Genomic DNA, 21,066 nt, shown 5'->3' with positions numbered 1-21,066 from the left:
AGAATAAGGAATTGAAGGCTTAACTTGTATACTGAATCCTATTGTAACATTCCCCAAGCCAACTGGTACTGTATAATATTTTCTTGCTTATTCTTTTTGCCATTGGTTGGCTGTCTAGTTGGTTGGGCAGTCAGTCACATCTCTTTGACATACTGTTGGCATGTACTGGCTCTCTGCTACTCTCTGTTGTCAAGTACTGGCTCTGTTACTCTCTGTTGTCACGTACTGGCTCTCTGTTACACATTGTTGGCAAGTACTGGCTCTCTGTTACACTGTTGGCAAGTACTAGCTCTCAGTCTCCATTGAGATTCATTCTACCCTACGTTCCTGAACACGCAACACCTCCTCCGAGCAAGCTCTTCGCTGTCCTCCAGCTCTCATTCAACCTGGAGGACAGCAACACGCAACATCTCCTCTAACGAAGCTCCTGCACAGATACCTCCTCAAGCACGCTACTCACTAAACGTGTCTCTTGACCAAGCTTCTCGCCACACGGCATCTCCATCACCAGACTGTCTTGTATATAATATATTTTATATAAGAAAACCACCACCTAGAGTTTCCATCCATCCATCCTGAGTGCTAGACAACATAACATCACGTAACCCTACAAGGTCTCATTCCTACCATCGTCGTCACCAACAGGTAAGTCACATTAATTTGTCAGCATAGCCCATGTCGTCCTTATACTATTGCAGGGTGTCCCATGAGTGACAGCAGATATTTCTAGAGGTGAAAGAATATGTGATATTGAGTTGAAAATCTTCTATACACATAAGCATTTTTCGGTTTACTTTATGTGTGAGGTGGGTTGTAAAAATTACGCAGGGCACAAATTTTGCCACTTATATTTTATTTTTCTTACCAATTGCAGCCATACTGTGTGCTGTTGTAATCCTTATTGGTGGATTACATAAGGCCTATTAAAAGCGTGAAAACCCGTTTGAAGATACTGAAATGTTCCATAACTTGCATTAAACAACACCATACGTTTACGAGTTCCAATTCCGCAACTAGCTTCCCCCCCCCGCCTCGACTCACCCAACTATTAAACCTCATAATTTGAGCATCGTGGGTTACCACACCTAAACGCTAATCGACTACTTATATATATTTTATATATACAGGTACAGTATATATATATATATATATATATATACATATATATATATATATATATATATATATATATATATATATATATATATATATATATATATATATATATATATATATATATATATATACAGTCCTGTACTCTGTTATATTTCACACAAAGCCTGTTCATCGAGCTGATGGCGCCGTGAACCTCATTGGGAACTGCCCGTGCCTCGTATGTGGTGTCAGTAGCATTTTACCGAATCCAGCTGGTATGAAACACGAGGTACCATATATATACTTCATTTTTAGTCCACATAACACGCGGCTGGTGAGGTCGTTGATTATATGTTCAAAGTCCGCGTGTTATATTTACTAAAAATGAAGTACAGTTGTACCCCACTTAACGCGGTCAATAAAACCCAGAGGGTACCGCATTAAGTGAAAACCGCGTTAAGTGAACAACAGAACATATGGGATTAATTCCAATAGAAACCGGCCCGACCCCCAAACTCCACTTTTTGACGACACATAACTATGTTGTAGTAAAAATAACATCTTAATTTTATGATGGTACATGCACACAATTAATACTTAAGAGAAATAGAGAAATACAGTCGCCAAATTAATGTCCATTCAAATAATGGACTCAACTCCCTCCCCCTCTTCTCACACTACACTGCTGGCTCTTCCCTCTCTGAGAAATTTTTGGGGGAAAACCACTAAATTTTAATAAATAATACCTCAAACTAAAGTTAGGATAATACAATTGACATTGCTGGATTCCTTGTAAGACCAGGAATATTTTGAATATAAATGTCATATATTTTGCACAAAAGATAACATATTTACTCAGAGAAAACATTTTATCTAAAATTTGTATGTCTAATGCAAAATATATGATGTTTATATTCAAAATGATCACCAAACTGTAAGAATTCCAGCAATGTAAATTATAATCTGGCCGGGTAATTTGTATGAATTTTATGAGCTAAAACAAATATCTTCAGTTAATAAAAAAAAAATATTCTTCACGACACTATCTGTCAATCAAAGTACCCCACCTTGCCTCCCCCCTCTTTCAACCGCACGGTCAGTCCCAACCCTCCCCCCCACCCCCCACCAATCCTCTCTTCAAGAGAAAGGTTGGGTGAAAAAAATAAATTTTAACATTTTGTATTAAATAATACCTCAGATTAAAGTTAGTCCTCGCTCCCGCCAGCGAGCATGGCGACCCACCAGCTGTCCTTCTCTGAGCTTCCTCACCAACCAACTCTCATTCTGGCCCATCTTCCTGAACACGCAACACCTCCTCCCAGCTGTCCAGCATTCATTCAACCAGGAGGCCAGCAACAGGCAACATCTTCTCTAACAAAGCTCCTGCACATCTACCTCCTTCAACACGCTACTCACCGAACGTCTTCTACTGAGCAGCTCCCCACCACACGGCATCTCCAGCACCAGACTGTCTATCATATAACTTATATTATACAAGAAAACCACATTAGAGTTTCCTTCCATCCTGATTGCTAGACAACATTAATATCTCGATACCCCTACACTACTATTGCTACTACTAATACAGTACTACTACTAATATTGATAATAATACTTCTATAATATTTCTTTCATCATAGTCATTACGATTATTCTTATTGTTAAATAATTTTCAAATAATTTGTTAATATATAAATTAAGATTATGGATAAACGTTTATTACAAATAAGGAATAAACATCATCATCTAGTAACATCTCAAGTTCGCGGTTTGAGGCCCAGGAAAAAGTCATTATCGAAACATCAAGTATATATATATATTTTACTATAAACACCACAACCTCCTGGCCTATAAGGAATCTAATCGTTTATATGTGTAACATGTGTCTCTTTATTAGAATTAAAGAGTTTATTATTGCAACTAAAACGAATTAGAGAAGTTTATCATAATTGAGAAAATAAACTAAGAGTGACCAACTTTTAAATTCTTATACAGTTCACTGGAGAAAATTGTAAATATTATCATAATACTCACCACTTGTTTTTCTTCAAATGGTCAACGCGGAGTCCTTCACTGTTGTCAGGGATTGGTATCAGAGGCACTAATGACACGTGAAAAACTCTTAAACATCTTCATTTGACACAAAACTTCAAAAAAAATGTATTCAAATTTTTATAATGGATAATGCAGTTCAAAGTTGAACACCTTTTAACTCAGTTGAAATAAATGGGTAATGTCATAACACAACCTGTTGCCTAAGCGATTCATAAGCTTCCTTCCTATTGGTGGAAGCTGAGAATAGCGTCTGCCTTTACTTTTCGTACATAATAATTTTCTCTGTTTACTGTTTTCTGATACCTACATAAATGATAATCTATCTAAAAAAGAACACAGTGATATCATATAATGGACGATATGTCATCTCTGTTTTCGATAAACAAAATATATGAAAATGGTAGTTGTCATGGCGGGGGCCGACGGCGACCAACCAGGATGGTCGACACAATTGTTGTTTGTGAAGCCATGGCAGACGGCTGTGGTGTATTTCCCGGGAAACAAAGCGTTGCCTCGTCTGCTATCACATATATACCGTATTCACTAAATATTCTTCTTCATAAGTGAAAACTTATGTTAGTTTTGTGTAAATGAGAGTGTTAAGGCGGCCATGAAGAGATCAAATAAGAGAAAGATGAGGTAGGTCACGTGACCTTGCAATGAAAAATGGCGCCGAGGTTTGGGATAATTTGAAGACGATGCGAGAGATGTCAGTCGTGTTGGTTTGTTTGTGTTTACGGTGATCAGCAGATCCAGCGGGCAGGGTACAGGTGGCCTGGCCCCTGGACACCACCTACAATGTCCGAAAGAAAGAGAAAAAGAGGGCGGCCTCGCTCTACGCCCGTGCTAAGCTATGGTTCTGAAATGAAAATGAGAAATAGTATAACTAGAGTAATTAAAAAGCCAAGATACTTAATGGAGCAGGAGGAGGAGAGTAACCATTCGAGGTCGTGCTCGCCCTCTAGGTCCCATGAGTCTGTGAGTGAGGAGAGAAGCGGCTCATACAACAGTGGTAAAAGTAAAAACAAGAGAGGCTATAACCCAGATATTGACGATAAGGAGTCAGAGTACCTGTACGGCTCTGACTTTGAACTGGAGGATCTCTCAGAGAAGGAGGAGAGCGACTTTAAGAGTCTTAGTGACAATGACATTGAGTTGGATGAAGAGGATGAAGCTGGTATGTCTGATGGAGAGGCTTCCATATCCAGCTTCAGTACTAATGGCGGCACCCCTGGCAAGTTGTTTTTTGGCTCCAGGCCGCAGACTCCGGTGCCAGTGTGGCTTCAGGACCGCCAGTACCCGGCTTTAGAGCTGCCTAAGTCGTCTGATGACCTCCTGCTTCCTCACGCTTATGTTCTGCGGGCCGTGGGTATATACGAAGTGTTGCGGCACTTCAGAACCCTGGTCCGCCTTTCACCGATGAGGTTTGAGGAGTTTTGTGCTGCACTGATGGCAGAGGAGCAGAGTTCGCTACTGGCGGAGGTACACATGGCACTGCTGAAAGCTCTCATCAGAGAAGAAGACTCACAGCAGACACATTTTGGTCCTCTTGATCAGAAAGACTCCATCAACGTCATCCTGTACTTCATTGATGCCCTGACATGGCCAGAGAGCTTGCGACTGTACCTGCAGAGTGACCAGGAGTTTAGAGAAACACTGAATATCCTTGACTCCTGCAACTATCCTTTTACATCTCTGGAGGACAGGTGAGCAAGCTGTGTTAATGTTAGTTTTCCTGTTCTTAGGTATGGGTTATGAGCCTGACCTAACCATGGTGACTGTTTAGATAGGTTATTAAGGACCATCATGTTACTGGTGTGTTCTCTATAAAAGTCTTACCAACAACTCGAGAAAAACATAAAATAAAAGGTTTTATGTTGAGGTAGATCTTGGGGTCATTATCAACAGTGGTAATTATTCCTTGTAACAAACCATCCAATTTTTTCATGAGATGTTTGATTTCTGATGTATTTTGTTCAGATCTTGTCGTGTCACTGTAGAGCACCGGCCACACAGCATTGGCCACTGGGCCTCAAAAGTTATTTGAAAAACCAACAAAGAAAAAACTATTAAATTCAAACAGCATAGAAATTAAATGAGCCTAGCCTAAGTAACGCATCCCAGTAAAGGAACCTAATGTTTTAAGGTGAGTTATACTGTACAGTATATTAATAATTTGACATATTTTGAGGACTTTAACCTGACCCTGTGGTCTTCATCTAGGGTTTGTACTAATTAATGAATAAAGTAATGCCTTCATACGAACACAAAGTGAGGAACACAAAAATGCTTTAATATATGAAATATTTTTAAAGGAAAATGCGAGGAAGATCTTTAAAAAGTTAGTCCAACCATGTACAGTCCAGTCCAGTCCTGTCCTGTCCTGTCCTGTCCTGTATTGTACTGTGCTGTACTATATAGTAATCATGGCCTCTTCATACAGTACTGTACCATATAGTGATCATGTCTTCTTCATACAGTACTGTACAGTATAGTGATCATGTCTTCTTCATACAATACTGTACAGTATAGTGATCATTCTTCTTCATACACTACTGTACTGTATAGTAATCATGTCTTCTTCATACAGTACTGTACAGTATAGTGATCATGTCTTCTTCATACAGTACTGTACTGTATAGTGATCATGTCTTCTTCATACAGTACTGTACAGTATAGTGATCATGTCTTCTTCATATATTACTGTACAGTATAGTAATCATGTCTTCTTCATACAGTACTGTACAGTATAGTAATCATGTCTTCTTCATACAGTACTGTACAGTATAGTAATCATGTCTTCATACAGTACTGTACAGTATAGTAATCATGTCTTCTTCATGCAGTACTGTACTGTATAGTAATCATGTCCTCTTCATACAGTACTGTACAGTATAGTGATCATGTCTTCTTCATACAGTACTGTACTGTATAGTAATCATGTCTTCTTCATACAGTACTGTACAGTATAGTAATCATGTCTTCTTCATACAGTACTGTACTGTATAGTGATCATGTCTTCTTCATACAGTACTGTACAGTATAGTAATCATGTCTTCTTCATACTGTACTGTACTGTATAGTAATCATGTCTTCTTCATACAGTACTGTACAGTATAGTAATCATGTCTTCTTCATACAGTACTGTACTGTATAGTGATCATGTCTTCTTCATACAGTACTGTACAGTATAGTAATCATGTCTTCTTCATACAGTACTGTACAGTATAGTAATCATGTCTTCTTCATACAGTACTGTACTGTATAGTAATCATGTCTTCTTCATACAGTACTGTACAGTATAGTAATCATGTCTTCTTCATACAGTACTGTACAGTATAGTAATCATGTCTTCTTCATACAGTATTGTACTGTATAGTAATTATGTCTTGTTCATACAGTACTGTACAGTAATCATGTCTTCTTCATACAGTACCGTACAGTATAGTAATCATGTCTTCTTCATACAGTACTGTACTGTATAGTAATCATGTCTTCATACAGTACTGTACTGTATAGTAATCATGTCTTGTTCATACAGTACTCTACTGTATAGTAATCATGTCTTGTTCATACAGTACTGTACAGTAATCATGTCTTCTTCATACAGTACTGTACAGTATAGTAATCATGTCTTCTTCATACAGTATTGTACTGTATAGTAATTATGTCTTGTTCATACAGTACTGTACAGTAATCATGTCTTCTTCATACAGTACTGTACAGTATAGTAATCATGTCTTCTTCATACAGTATTGTACTGTATAGTAATTATGTCTTGTTCATACAGTACTGTACAGTAATCATGTCTTCTTCATACAGTACTGTACAGTATAGTAATTATGTCTTCTTCACACAGTACTGTACAGTATAGTGATCATTTCTTCTTCATACAATACTGTACAGTATAGTAATTATGTCTTGTTCATACAGTACTGTACAGTAATCATGTCTTCTTCATACAGTACTGTACAGTATAGTGATCATTTCTTCTTCATACAATACTGTACAGTATAGTAATTATGTCTTCTTCATACAGTACTGTACAGTAATCATGTCTTCTTCATACAGTACTGTACAGTATAGTGATCATTTCTTCTTCATACAATACTGTACAGTATAGTAATTATGTCTTCATACAGTACTGTACAGTAATCATGTCTTCTTCATACAGTACTGTACAGTACAGTAATTATGTCTTGTTCATACAGTACTGTACAGTAATCATGTCTTCTTCATACAGTACTGTTACAGTATAGTGATCATTTCTTCTTCATACAATACTGTACAGTATAGTAATTATGTCTTGTTCATACAGTACTGTACAGTAATCATGTCTTCTTCATACAGTACTGTACAGTATAGTGATCATTTCTTCTTCATACAATACTGTACAGTATAGTAATTATGTCTTGTTCATACAGTACTGTACAGTAATCATGTCTTCTTCATACAGTACTGTACAGTATAGTAAGTATGTCTTGTTCATACAGTACTGTACAGTAATCATGTCTTCTTCATACAGTACTGTACTGTATAGTAATTATGTCTTGTTCATACAGTACTGTACACTAATCATGTCTTCTTCATACAGTACTGTACAGTATAGTAATCATGTCTTCATACAGTACTGTACAGTATAGTAATCATGTCTTCTTCATACAGTACTGTACAGTATAGTAATCATGTCTTCTTCATACAGTACTGTACAGTAATCATGTCTTCTTCATACAGTACTGTACAGTATAGTGATCATGTCTTCTTCATACAGTACTGTACAGTAATCATGTCTTGTTCATACAGTACTGTACAGTAATCATGTCTTCTTCATACAGTACTGTACAGTATAGTGATCATGTCTTCTTCATACAGTACTGTACAGTATAGTAATCATGTCTTCATACAGTACTGTACAGTATAGTAATCATGTCTTCTTCATACAGTACTGTACAGTATAGTAATCATGTCTTCTTCATACAGTACTGTATAGTAATCATGACTTCTTCATACAGTACTGTACTGTATAGTAATCATGTCTTGTTCATACAGTACTGTACAGTAATCATGTCTTCTTCATACAGTACTGTACAGTATAGTAATCATGTCTTCTTCATACAGTACTGTACAGTATAGTAATCATGTCTTCTTCATACAGTACTGTACAGTATAGTAATCATGTCTTCATACAGTACTGTACAGTATAGTAATCATGTCTTCTTTATACAGTACCGTACTGTACAGTGATCATGTCTTCTTTATACAGTACTGTACTGTATAGTAATCATGTCTTCTTCATGTACAGTAATCATGTCTTCTTCATACAGTACTGTACAGTATAGTAATCATGTCTTCTTCATACAGTACTGTACAGTATATTAATCATGTCTTCTTCATACAGTACTGTACTGTACAGTAATCATGTCTTCTTCATTACTTCATATCATGTACTGTACTGTACAGTAATCATGTCTTCTCATACTGCAGTACTGTACAGTAATCATGTCTTCTTCATACAGTACTGTACTGTACAGTAATCATGTCTTCTTCATGCAGTACTGTACAGTATAGTAATCATGTCTTCTTCATACAGTACTGTACTGTATAGTAATCATGTCTTCTTCATACAGTACTGTACTGTATAGTAATCATGTCTTCTTCATACAGTACTGTACTGTACAGTAATCATGTCTTCTTCATGCAGTACTGTACAGTATAGTAATCATGTCTTCTTCATACAGTACTGTACAGTAATCATGTCTTCTTCATACAGTATTGTACAGTATAGTAATCATGTCTTCTTCATACAGTACTGTACTGTATAGTAATCATGTCTTCTTCATACAGTACTGTACTGTATAGTAATCATGTCTTCTTCATACAGTACTGTACTGTACAGTAATCATGTCTTCTTCATGCAGTACTGTACAGTATAGTAATCATGTCTTGTTCATACAGTACTGTACAGTAATCATGTCTTCTTCATACAGTATTGTACAGTATAGTAATCATGTCTTCTTCATACAGTACTGTACTGTATAGTAATCATGTCTTCTTCATACAGTACTGTACTGTACAGTAATCATGTCTTCTTCATACAGTACTGTACTGTACAGTAATCATGTCTTCTTCATGCAGTACTGTCATGTCTTCTTCATGCAGTACTGTACAGTATAGTAATCATGTCTTCTTCATACAGTACTGTACTGTATAGTAATCATGTCTTCTTCATACAGTACTGTACTGTACAGTAATCATGTCTTCTTCATACAGTACTGTACTGTACAGTAATCATGTCTTCTTCATACAGTACTGTACTGTATAGTAATCATGTCTTCTTCATACAGTACTGTACTGTATAGTAATCATGTCTTCTTCATACAGTACTGTACTGTACAGTAATCATGTCTTCTTCATGCAGTACTGTACAGTATAGTAATCATGTCTTCTTCATACAGTACTGTACAGTATAGTAATCATGTCTTCTTCATACAGTACTGTACTGTATAGTAATCATGTCTTCTTCATACAGTACTGTACTGTACAGTAATCATGTCTTCCTCATACAGTACTGTACTGTACAGTAATCATGTCTTCTTCATGCAGTACTGTACAGTATAGTAATCATGTCTTCTTCATACAGTACTGTACTGTACAGTAATCATGTCTTCTTCATGCAGTACTGTACAGTATAGTAATCATGTCTTCTTCATACAGTACTGTACTGTATAGTAATCATGTCTTCTTCATACAGTACTGTACAGTATAGTGATCATGTCTTCTTCATACAGTACTTTACAGTATAGTGATCATGTCTTCATACAGTACTGTACTGTATAGTAATCATGTCTTCTTCATACAGTACTGTACTGTATAGTAATCATGTCTTCTTCATACAGTACTGTACTGTATAGTAATCATGTCTTCTTCATACAGTACTGTACAGTATAGTGATCATGTCTTCATACAGTACTGTACTGTATAGTAATCATGTCTTCTTCATACAGTATTGTACAATATAGTAATCATGTCTTCTTTATACAGTACTGTACTGTATAGTAATCATGTCTTCTTCATGCAGTACTGTACAGTATAGTAATCATGTCTTCTTTATACAGTATTGTACAATATAGTAATCATGTCTTCTTCATACAGTACTGTACTGTATAGTAATCATGTCTTCTTCTTACAGTATTGTACAATATAGTAATCATGTCTTCTTCATACAGTACTGTACTGTATAGTAATCATGTCTTCTTCATACAGTACTGTACTGTATAGTAATCATGTCTTCTTCATACAGTACTGTACAGTATAGTAATCATGTCTTATTCATACAGTACTGTACTGTACAGTAATCATGTCTTCTTCATACAGTACTGTACAGTATAGTAATCATGTCTTCTTCATACAGTACTGTACAGTATAGTGATCATGTCTTCTTCATACAGTACTGTACTGTACAGTAATCATGTCTTCTTCATATAGTACTGTACTGTACAGTAATCATGTCTTCTTCATACAGTACTGTACAGTATAGTAATCATGTCTTCATACAGTACTGTACAGTATAGTAATCATGTCTTCTTCATACAGTACTGTACTGTATAGTAATCATGTCTTCTTCATACAGTACTGTACAGTATAGTAATCATGTCTTCTTCATACAGTACTGTACTGTATAGTAATCATGTCTTCTTCATACAGTACTGTACAGTATAGTAATCATGTCTTCATACAGTACTGTACTGTATAGTAATCATGTCTTCTTCAGACATTACTGTAATTAATTATTAGATGTCAGTGAATGACAGCAGCAAATATTCTTGTATTAAATGGGAATATAGTATCCGATATTGTTGCCAAGACCTGAAGTTTGGTGTCTATATTTCTCTTGAAAAGCCTACAAAACCAACCAACTTGTGGTAACCTTTTCTTTGCCTTATGTTAGTCAGCTCACCGGCTAGTTGTTCTCTGTTGTTCAGTACAGTATTGTACAGTGTTGGCAAACACTGGGTAGTTCAGTACTTCATAGCTGTACCTGAACACTTCATTTACACCCATTAAAACACGTGCATCATACTGCAAGTGTAATGATGGAAAGGGACTGTGATATTGATCTTCAGTACAGTATAGAAGGGTCCATATTGTAGCTGTAGTTTGAATGAAAAAAATAAGATAATTATTTTCCCAGAACTTAACTCTTAAGATCCTGGCCTCTCGTTATTTTAGTCGTTCAGAGATGCGTAAATCTGGCTGCGAGTGAAGAAATTTACGGCGAAGGAAAGTGTGCCCTGTATAACCTTTTATCCACAGCATTAGTTCTGTGTTAGAGAGAGTAAATTGATTCCATAATGATTTTGAATAAGTTCTCCTCTAGTTTATTTCAATAATATAACCCCCAAAATTATTAGAACCCAACAATATTGGGAAAAAAATTTTTAATGAAAAAATATAAGATAGCTTGGTTGGTTAGGTGATATAGATAAAAATTTTGGTAGCTTAAGGACCATGGATATGATGTTGAGAAAAAAATACAGTAATCACGTGTTTTTTGTTGGAATTATGTTCCTCAAACCCCCACGAAAAGCCAAAACTGCTAATACTCTTTTAGGAATCACTGTACCTGTGGCCACCAAACAGCTCTCCACTCACGGCCCAGTGGTCACACTGATCACTGATGTACTGAGCCGGCATTTACTAACATCATTATTTGAAACTAATCGTATTGTAGTATAATAATGGAAAAACGTAAACACAGTTATATACAAAAAAAAATATTTACAAGTAAATAAATTTTTTTTACTTCGCTGAGGTCGGCAACACCCGCATTGCCAGCCTCTCCCTGCTGTCCCGGTGTCTGCCCGCCCTCACACCACCCAGCCAGTTTTCTTCCACCCACATTCCTCCACTTGACGACTTGTATTCTGACAAAAACAAATGAACTGTCAGTCTTCACCACATCTCGAGCCATAGCTCATACCACCTCTGAGCTTGTCCAATAAAACTGTTTTTTTCCGTTAAGGTCATCACTATTCTTGATCTCTTGGTCACTTTAGAGTCTTTGCTAATAAGAGCTTTGCCTTTGATGAGGCTGGCTTACGTCCCGGAGCCATGTGGAATGCACGTGGGAGGACACACATAAGAGGTAATCACAGTAGCATCCACAGTATGGTAGGCACGTGTGGATTGAGGCTTCTTGAAGCAGCGGGTGTCTGAGGAGGGAAAGGGTGCCGTCTGTTTGCCGCACCGCACGGGAATATCGAAAATGGCACAAAATTTAAATTTTTGTTTTTAAATGATGTACAGTATATATATATATATATATATATATATATATATATATATATATATATATATATATATATATATATATATATATATATATATATATATATATATATATATATATATATATATATATATATATATATATATACACACACACATACATACATACATACACAGTGACCCCTCGTTTAACGAACACCTCGGTTAACGTAATTTCGATTAACGAACTGCCTTCCATAAGGATCTTCAATTCGGTTAACGAAGTTCTTACGAACCGACCTCAACATGTTTTCGCTTGCACTGACCGGGCAACTAGCTTTAGTATCAGTCCGCCAATACATTAATCGGTTCTAGGGCTTAAATTCCTTACTATTTTAGTAAATATCAAGAAGTTTATACTATTCAATAATTTTAAAAGTTTAATATTCAATTTTTTAGTCATTTTAACAATTATTGAGTATAATTGAAGGTAAAGTGACTAGTTTAATGCGCGGCATCCAGCCTCTTAACACAGCAAACAGGAGTTAGTCTCTCTCTGTTTTCAGTGGAGGTAACATCTTGCTTGAGACTCTTCAACTAAACGCTTTTTTTCTGTTTCCAAGCAAATTATAGGTCATTTTGAAATATATTTTACATATTGACAATATATAATGCAGTGCAGTGTTGATTTAAAGAAAATAATCTTGAATTACACCAAGAGAGCTAAAATTTTATGGGTGAAATGGTGCCATGGGGTGACTTCTCTTCTTCCTTCTCCTCCACCCCCATTCTAAATCCCACCATCATCACCATCCAGGAGCCTTCTACATACACACCTCAAAGTAAGTGAACTTTTCTACCATTTTTGTTGAATTTAGGAAATTTTCGGTGAGCTGGAACCAATTTTATATATATATATATATATTATATATATATATATATATATATATATATATATATATATATATATATATATATATATATATATATATATATATATATATATATATATATATATATATATATATACAGTATATAATTTTTGAGTAAAAAAAACGTGAATGGTCAAAACCGCGCTAAAACACCCGCAAAAAACACGGGATTACTGTATACTTAAAGAAATATTTTTAATGGAGTCTCCAGTATAGTACAGTATAAGCAGTAGCCTAAAAGGAGTTGTAATGATGATAATATTTTTTTATGAACTTCAAACAAATTCAGACGAAATTACCCAAACATTGGAAGGAAAACACCAGGGTCTAGGCTAAATCAGTACTGTAGTATAAGAGAAGTGATTTTGTCATTTAGGTCAGGCAAGGCTATGTTATCAGTAACCTATTTATTTGAAGTGGCCCAGAATAAGGCTATCCTAGTCTAGCTTATGTGTCTTGTCACAGGCCAACATTAAGCCAGGGGTTAGCAACCCAAATTCTATTATGGGTAAAACACCAAATACTGTGAGATCTCTGTTAGCCGGAACAATTGGTGAAGAGCACTTCCGTGAATGAGTTTTCCGGGTAACGAGACGATTATCTAAAATCAAGAAAAAATCCCTTGTGCCCAGAATATTTATGGTAATGGCAAAATTTTCTCAGAACATTCCCCCATCTCCGGAATTTTCTCGGTTATCTGGGAAACTTTTCTCATAATTTTCAGGAAAATGTGCCCCTCTGAAAGTCATTACCTAAGCCACAAGTTTCCTGCAAAATCATGCTTTGGGAATGATTTTTCGATAAAATTTCAATTCCGGCTATCAAAAAGTTCCGTGTTTGAGGGATTCCGGCTAACGGAGATATTACTACTGTACCTAATAAAATGAACACGGGTCAAAAGACTACGGCTGCTGAGAAGGCTGCTGCTCCTATCAGAAAGCAGCTTCAAATGCGAGTATTTGACAGACGAGAGGCAAGAGGATGTCTTTTTAAATGCTTTTAACACTTTTATTTAATTTCGTACTGAACAATTTTATTCAGTTTAAAATGTGTACAGATATTTTAGCACGCTGTGCATTTTTCAGTATTTTACCCCTAAGAGCCAGGCAAAGGCAGTAATTTTTTTTTACAGGCATAACCCTTCTATTCTATGCATATTTGCTACCCTTCCTCGTATGACCCCAGTTTTAGTGCATACCTGTACTTGTAATTTCTTTCCAGCAGATTGATGACGCAAAACTTGGACCTCATTTTTTTTTTTACCCTGCAATGGAGTTGATTTTAGCTTATCTATGGTCGACAATGATGCAGAGATAGACAATCCAGCTGTAGGTGTTGCCGAAGCAGGGACGGGCCAAGCAGTCCGAGCCAATATAGTCCGTAATTAGTTTAGTTGATGAATTAAAAGCACATATCAATTCACCGATATTTGTTTTCCTCTAAGTTTAATAATTATTTTTTTATTGCAGTATACAGAGGTAATGCTAATAAAGCATATATTGATTTCACTTTTATTTTCAATATACTGTACATAATAAAATAAACTTCTTTATAGAAAATAAAGAAACAAAATTGGCTATCTTTTACCTTCATATGATAAACATTTGATATATGAAAATTCAGTATGTACTATATTCTTGAGCAAAATTGATTACAATACAGTATACTTTTAATGCTACTAAATACCAAAGGCACTTAAGTTTGGAAGAAAAAACATCATTATATAAAACATATTTGAGAACTTAAAAAAAAAGAATTCAACTATTTCCTTGTTAAACTACACAATTTGACATGGGTCACCACATCCTTTTGAAAGAATAATACAACTACTGGTAATTGTTGCCATTTTTAGGTTTAAAAAATGGAATACAGTATAATTTTCATACAGTATGTTTAAAATTACTCTAGGAACTCTCATGAATAGAATGTAGCTGCATCAATCTGTATATTAAAGTAAACTTGTAACCAAATACGGTACAACTATAAGTAATAAAGAAAACAAAATAGCAAACTCTTGGCTTGTTAAGCTATGCAATTTAGCATGAGGCTGCACATCCTTCAGAAAGAACCAATGCAACAACTTGCTCTATGAAGTTCATATGTGTGGTAAATAGCAATGATTACAGTAGGCTGTTGGTGAACTTGCAACATTATTTCAGTTTCAACCTAGTTGATTCATAACCTTAAAATATTCACTAATCAATAAAGCAAGTATAACTGAAAAATAACTACGTATTACAAAATAAAGAAACATTTAAAAAATAAAAATAAGTACATGACTCCGGTTTCAAAGCTATACATTTGATTACAGTATGAACTTTTACCCAAAACCTGGGTAAACAATATCCGTAGGAGCACTGCAACACATGTTAATAGTTAACAAGTGTGTGTCTTTCACTTAACTTTGTGATTTTAACTCACTTATGAAGAGATTAATATTCCTGTTAAATTCTCATGACTAGTATAGGGTGAAAGTTACACAATTATTTAACATGCCTTGTCTTCTTTCATAACAATCACTCAAAGGAAAAATTATAATAAGAGTGTGATGACTTTTCAACTACGCTGTTATCACATTTACCAAAAGTAAAGACTTCTAGAAGTAAACAACTACCCATACCCTAAACACAGCATCATGGGGTAGGATTTTTCGATTGCACAGCTTTTGTAATGGTTTGCAGTGCAGATACAATGCACTTGTTGTTAGCTACAAGTTTAACCATGTTTGATGAAATTTTGGTGGCACCTTCCTGAACAGAATTAACAAGCTCTACCAAACTGTCCCTCATTTGTGGCAACATGAAGCACCTCCGGAATAAGATTGGCATCTTTTAGGGCAGAAGGGGTTCTTGGCTTGCTGCTCCTATTATGACTTGTACTTGGTATTGGAGGTGAACCCGGTTTATCAGTGGGATCACCAGTTACAGTTAACCTCGTCTGGTTATCATCAGCTGTGGCAGAAGGGGTATGAGACCTATTTTGCTGTTCCGGGGAAGCAGCAAGAGTCTTCCTTGAGTTACATCATATGTTCTGGATGATGAAGATTCCTGAATGTTTTGATGTGATGAAGTTTCAGGTTCTAAAAGCACAATGGGTACTGTTGTATCATGTTCTTGTAAATCCTCAGTCAGCAAGATGGTTAGAGAATCCTCTTTCTTTTGAACGGCCTAAACATAGATTCCTCTCTTGAATGAAGAGCCTTAAACCTAGCTCCTGAGGGTCCGGGGGTTTGTTCTCTTTCTTCTTCTAGAAAGAAATATATAATAGTTTGATTTAAGTCTATGTTTAGGGTATGCATAAAATATTATAATTAAAAATCTATTCAAGTTTTTAGAAAAAAATGGGTCTGAAAAATAGTGTTGACCATCCAAAAGTAAGTGTATAAAATAGTTTTAATTGTAAATACCAACTAAATTAAACTTGGTTACAATATTATAAATTCATTTAATTATAATATATAGTGCATTTAGTTCCAGGTGGTAAATTTCTGATACTGTATTTCCCCCCAAAATTGTCCAATTACAATATGATTTATAACTTTGGGAAGCAATAAGAAATTTAATCAACTTACTAATTTTGTTTATTTTTTTTAAATACAGGTATACACAAACTCAGTATATTTCGAAAGGAAGATACAAGTGAAAATAAGGCACCAAAAATATTTTTTTAAATAAAAACAAGGACAGAAAAGAACAAAATATATCAGAGGGTTGGAAAAGTGTGTTGAGTGAATTACCATTAATAGGTTTATTATTTTCCAAAATCCCTGGAATCCCATGTATAGAGACTGGATATTTTACTTTTTTTTACTTTACTTTTATCCTTTTCACCACTGATTGGCTGGCTAGCCGCTTGGGCGATCGGTCATGCCCCTTCAAGAGAAAAAACCAAATACAAACTTTCTTAATGTGAGCTGTTATATTTGGTAGGAATCATACAGTTAGAAAGGAATTTATTGAAATAGTTCAAAACATTATAACCTAACCTATCATTGTAGTTGTAGCCCTCCAAATTCTCCTCTATCTATGCCAAAGTAAATTAGATTTACTGTAACAAACATTATGGGGTAAAATAGTGAAAAATAATAATCGCTGCCACTCTTTTTCAACCTGTATTGGTTGTAAACCTATAAGATAGAACATCATAGCCTATAAGCCTAACAAAGTAAGATTTGCATATTAATGTATACCAAATATGAAATTAAATCACTTGACTAAAAATTAACCCAATAATAATGATAAAAAAAAGAGGAATTCTATGGTAAGCTACACATTATGACCTTCATTGCCGTCGGAAAGAATGTAATTATTAATATGTACTAGTTTATAACAGTAATAAAACCTACCTAACCTAACTTTCTTCGACCACCCACAAGAATATCTCCATTCCACGTCATTTGCGACACAATGAATATTGTCTTAAAATTGTCTCAACTATATGATAGGTATAGTATTAAGAAAAGCCAAAAGTTGTGGGGCAATTATTAGCAGTAATACCGACTAGCCTTGGGTTCATGTATCGGCGGTACAGTTTTCACTAGTTACTCACACGGCAAACTTCGAAGACTGCTGTTTCTATTTATGAATGTTCTCATATAAGGAAAATATGTGCATTAATTCACGATGAAGAGCCACCATACACTACTTCCTTGAGTTTACAACCACCTCAAATCATACCAAGACTCAGAAAAAACAGAGTTAAGTTGGTTTCAGAGTGGAAATCAATACCTAGGCTAAAATATTAGGACTTACCTTGTTGCACCAGTATATTTCTTATCTTGTGCTGCTTTCTTCTTCACGCTTACACGTAAATCAGAAAACTTCCGCCCGACCTCAACAACATTGTGGGGTATTAGAGCCACAACATTCGCTTCCTTTATAACTTCTTCCCAGGCATGATTCTTCACTTTGATTGTACATCTCGAGTCCAACTTCCCTAAAATTATTTTCTTTCTTTTGGCGACTTCACACACCATGGTGTATACTTCACACACCATGATGTATACTTCCGTCTCACTGAAATTTGGTCGTTTTTTGCGTCCTTTCATCTTTTGTTTACAAACTAATATCATGTGCATCGCTCTCAGCTGATTTCTCCTTCTCTTGTGATTGGTTGATGATTTTGTTAACTGAGCGCTGATTGGCCAACTAGATCCTGCACTGCCATGTACGTTTCAACAAGAGAACTGAATTTACAAAGTAAACACTAGAGTTACGGACTGCTTACGGGATTGTAATTAAATTTTGATTATGAGAAATTTATGGTACCTGTACTGTAAAGAGTCAGCAATATATGGTACTGTATCTTGCTAATATACATAACTTATGAGGTGTTTTGAGTATCCGGCCCCTGTATTGTAGGCCTAACTATAACATCAGTTATTATGTGCGTCATAGATTACTGAATACAGGTACTGTACTGTACAGGTATTGAAAATTTTACCTTTCTTTAATCAGTTGAGCATGGTACCTGGTATTTATTTAATATACAGTAGTACAGTACCGATACTGTAATCATGATGAACAATACTGTGTTGTGGACAGTCGTAACCCTTTAAATGGTGTGTGTATTTTGTTTTGTTTTTCTACACATACTCAATACCGGTGTAGCAGACCAGAATTAGCCAAAACGATAACTGCGCTTGATGACGTCGCATTCACAAACAGTGACGTGACCCAGCCTCACCCTGCGTCGGACCAGAAGTGGCCAGTTGTGCTGTGGCGATAGATAAGTGGATATTGACACAGCCAATAACCAGGACAGTGGAGTTTAACAAATGTAAAGTGGGCATAGAAACATTATAAGTTATTAAATAAAGATGTAAAGAGTGTCAGACAAGAGAAAGATTTAGATGTGATTATTTCAGGTGACCTCAAGGATGAAGAACAGTCACTGGAAAAGCTAAACAGATTGTGGGACTGATAAAAATCTCATTTGATTATCTGTGTCCCGAATCATTTAATTTTTTGTATAAGAGTTTTATGAGGCTACACTTGGAATTTGCTGTTCATTTCTGGTGTCCATACCTGAGGAAAGACATTGATAAATTTGAGAAAGTACAGTACAGTACAGTACAGTACAGTATTGTATTGTGAACTACTGAAGGTTACCGGTACAGTATACGGTACTGTATAATTTAGGGAAAAACAATGTGTCATGAAGCATAAGTCTTGAATATGTCCTAATCTTAGTACATGTATTTTGTTGTCAGCATACCAGGAATGAATTGGGTTTGAACCTCTTATGTTTGATTCTTATCTGACCATAATAAAGATCTTGTTGTGCATTGTAAGAGTCTAAAAGTCCTAATACTGTAGTTGGTTATACTCAACAGATTGCAAGTGCTGCAGTTCCTGTGTGATCAGTTCCTACAAACATCAGTGGTGCGGGAAGACCTTCTCAGTGAGGGTAAACTCCGTTACGATGACCACTGTCGAGTCTGTCACAAGACGGGAGATCTCCTCTGCTGTGACTCTTGCTCAGCCGTGTATCACCTGGACTGTGTTGACCCTCCCCTGCAGGATATACCTGGAGAGATGGAGGACTGGACCTGTAGCGTCTGTACTGCACACCAGGTACTGCACCTACCCTGCAGTACAGTACAATACATACTGTATTGCCTAACCTAATCCAACCTTTGTCATCAGTTCTTTTCTTAGTTTGATTACAGTACAGTATACAATATATTGTGTAGCCAAGTATGATGGTCAAACATAGAACCTAAGACTGAAATACTATCTAGTGTTTCTACAGGTACTAATGTACTACTGTGTTTCACTTTATTTTCTGTTGTTGGAATGATAGAGTTAATTATCCTACAGGTTGAAGGTGTTACAGACTGCATATCTCCTATGGAGACCTCAGGAATTCTGTGCAGACAAGATCCTTTGGGATTTGATAGACACGGACGGAAATATTGGTTTCTTGTCCGCCGGTTATTTGTGTAAGTATTCAGTGTGACGTGAAGTTCTGTTATGTTGAATTGTTGCATGGGAAGAATGAATCAGTGGTACATGATACTGTACACATAGGAGCCCAAAAATTGATGGTACTGTAATCTGTGGCAGCACAGTAGAAGCTTGTTGGTACAGTACTGTCTAGGTAAAAGATGTGATGTTGTATAGCTGAAATAAAAAAGGTGAAGTGGATATGTAATGTGACAATGAAAGACAGGAGGCGCTGTTCAGAGGTAAGAGGGTGGGTGGGTACTGTACAGTATTGGTGAAGTCCTGCCTAGAGGCAGGATGAGTTGGTTTGGGCTTGTGGAGATAATGGATGAGACCAACTGAATCAAGAGGCACATGAGCCTAAATATGGAGGGCAGGGGTAGGTCAAGAATTATATGGGGAGAGGTTGTAAGAAATGACATTAAGATTTATGAGAGACTGCAAATGACCATGCAGCCTGTTTCCTTTGAAAAATGAAGAGTTGGTCACTGGTAAGACCTTACACTAGTTATAACTAAGAGCTTAGTTACTGGTAAGGCTAGACTAAGTCACTGTTTAGACTTTAAATAAATTAAGCTTTTTAATCTTATGAGACAAGTTAGAATGGTGTGGGAGCAGTAAATATGTACAGTGTTAGAAATGGTTAAATTTAGCTTAGAAGTGCTTTTAGAAAATTAATGCTTGAACATATCTTCCAATATTATACAGTACCGTACTAGAGAAAATCCAGATTTCATTTCCCCAGACATTTCTTGAACAGAATTTAAATT

General features: G+C 35.9%; 1 protein-coding gene across 1 annotated transcript in view; it reads left to right on the top strand.

Annotated features, from left to right (window-relative positions):
* The first annotated feature begins 3,602 nt into the window (after positions 1-3,602).
* LOC121864474 (nucleosome-remodeling factor subunit NURF301-like) overlaps positions 3,603-21,066 on the top strand; it is a 69,814-nt gene continuing 52,350 nt past the window's right edge. The window contains exons 1-3 of the mRNA XM_042363501.1: positions 3,603-4,856; positions 19,684-19,924; positions 20,171-20,292. Of these exons, the coding sequence (XP_042219435.1) occupies positions 3,949-4,856; positions 19,684-19,924; positions 20,171-20,292 (1,271 nt within the window). The 5' untranslated portion in view covers positions 3,603-3,948. The remainder of the gene's footprint in view (positions 4,857-19,683; positions 19,925-20,170; positions 20,293-21,066) is intronic.

This window comes from Homarus americanus, unplaced genomic scaffold (genome assembly GCF_018991925.1).
Source record: "Homarus americanus isolate GMGI-L3 unplaced genomic scaffold, GMGI_Hamer_2.0 scaffold25860, whole genome shotgun sequence".
In the NCBI taxonomy this organism is placed as follows: domain Eukaryota; kingdom Metazoa; phylum Arthropoda; class Malacostraca; order Decapoda; family Nephropidae; genus Homarus; species Homarus americanus.
Note: the sequence above shows the minus strand (reverse complement) of the source record. Positions and strands in the feature narration are given on the sequence as shown.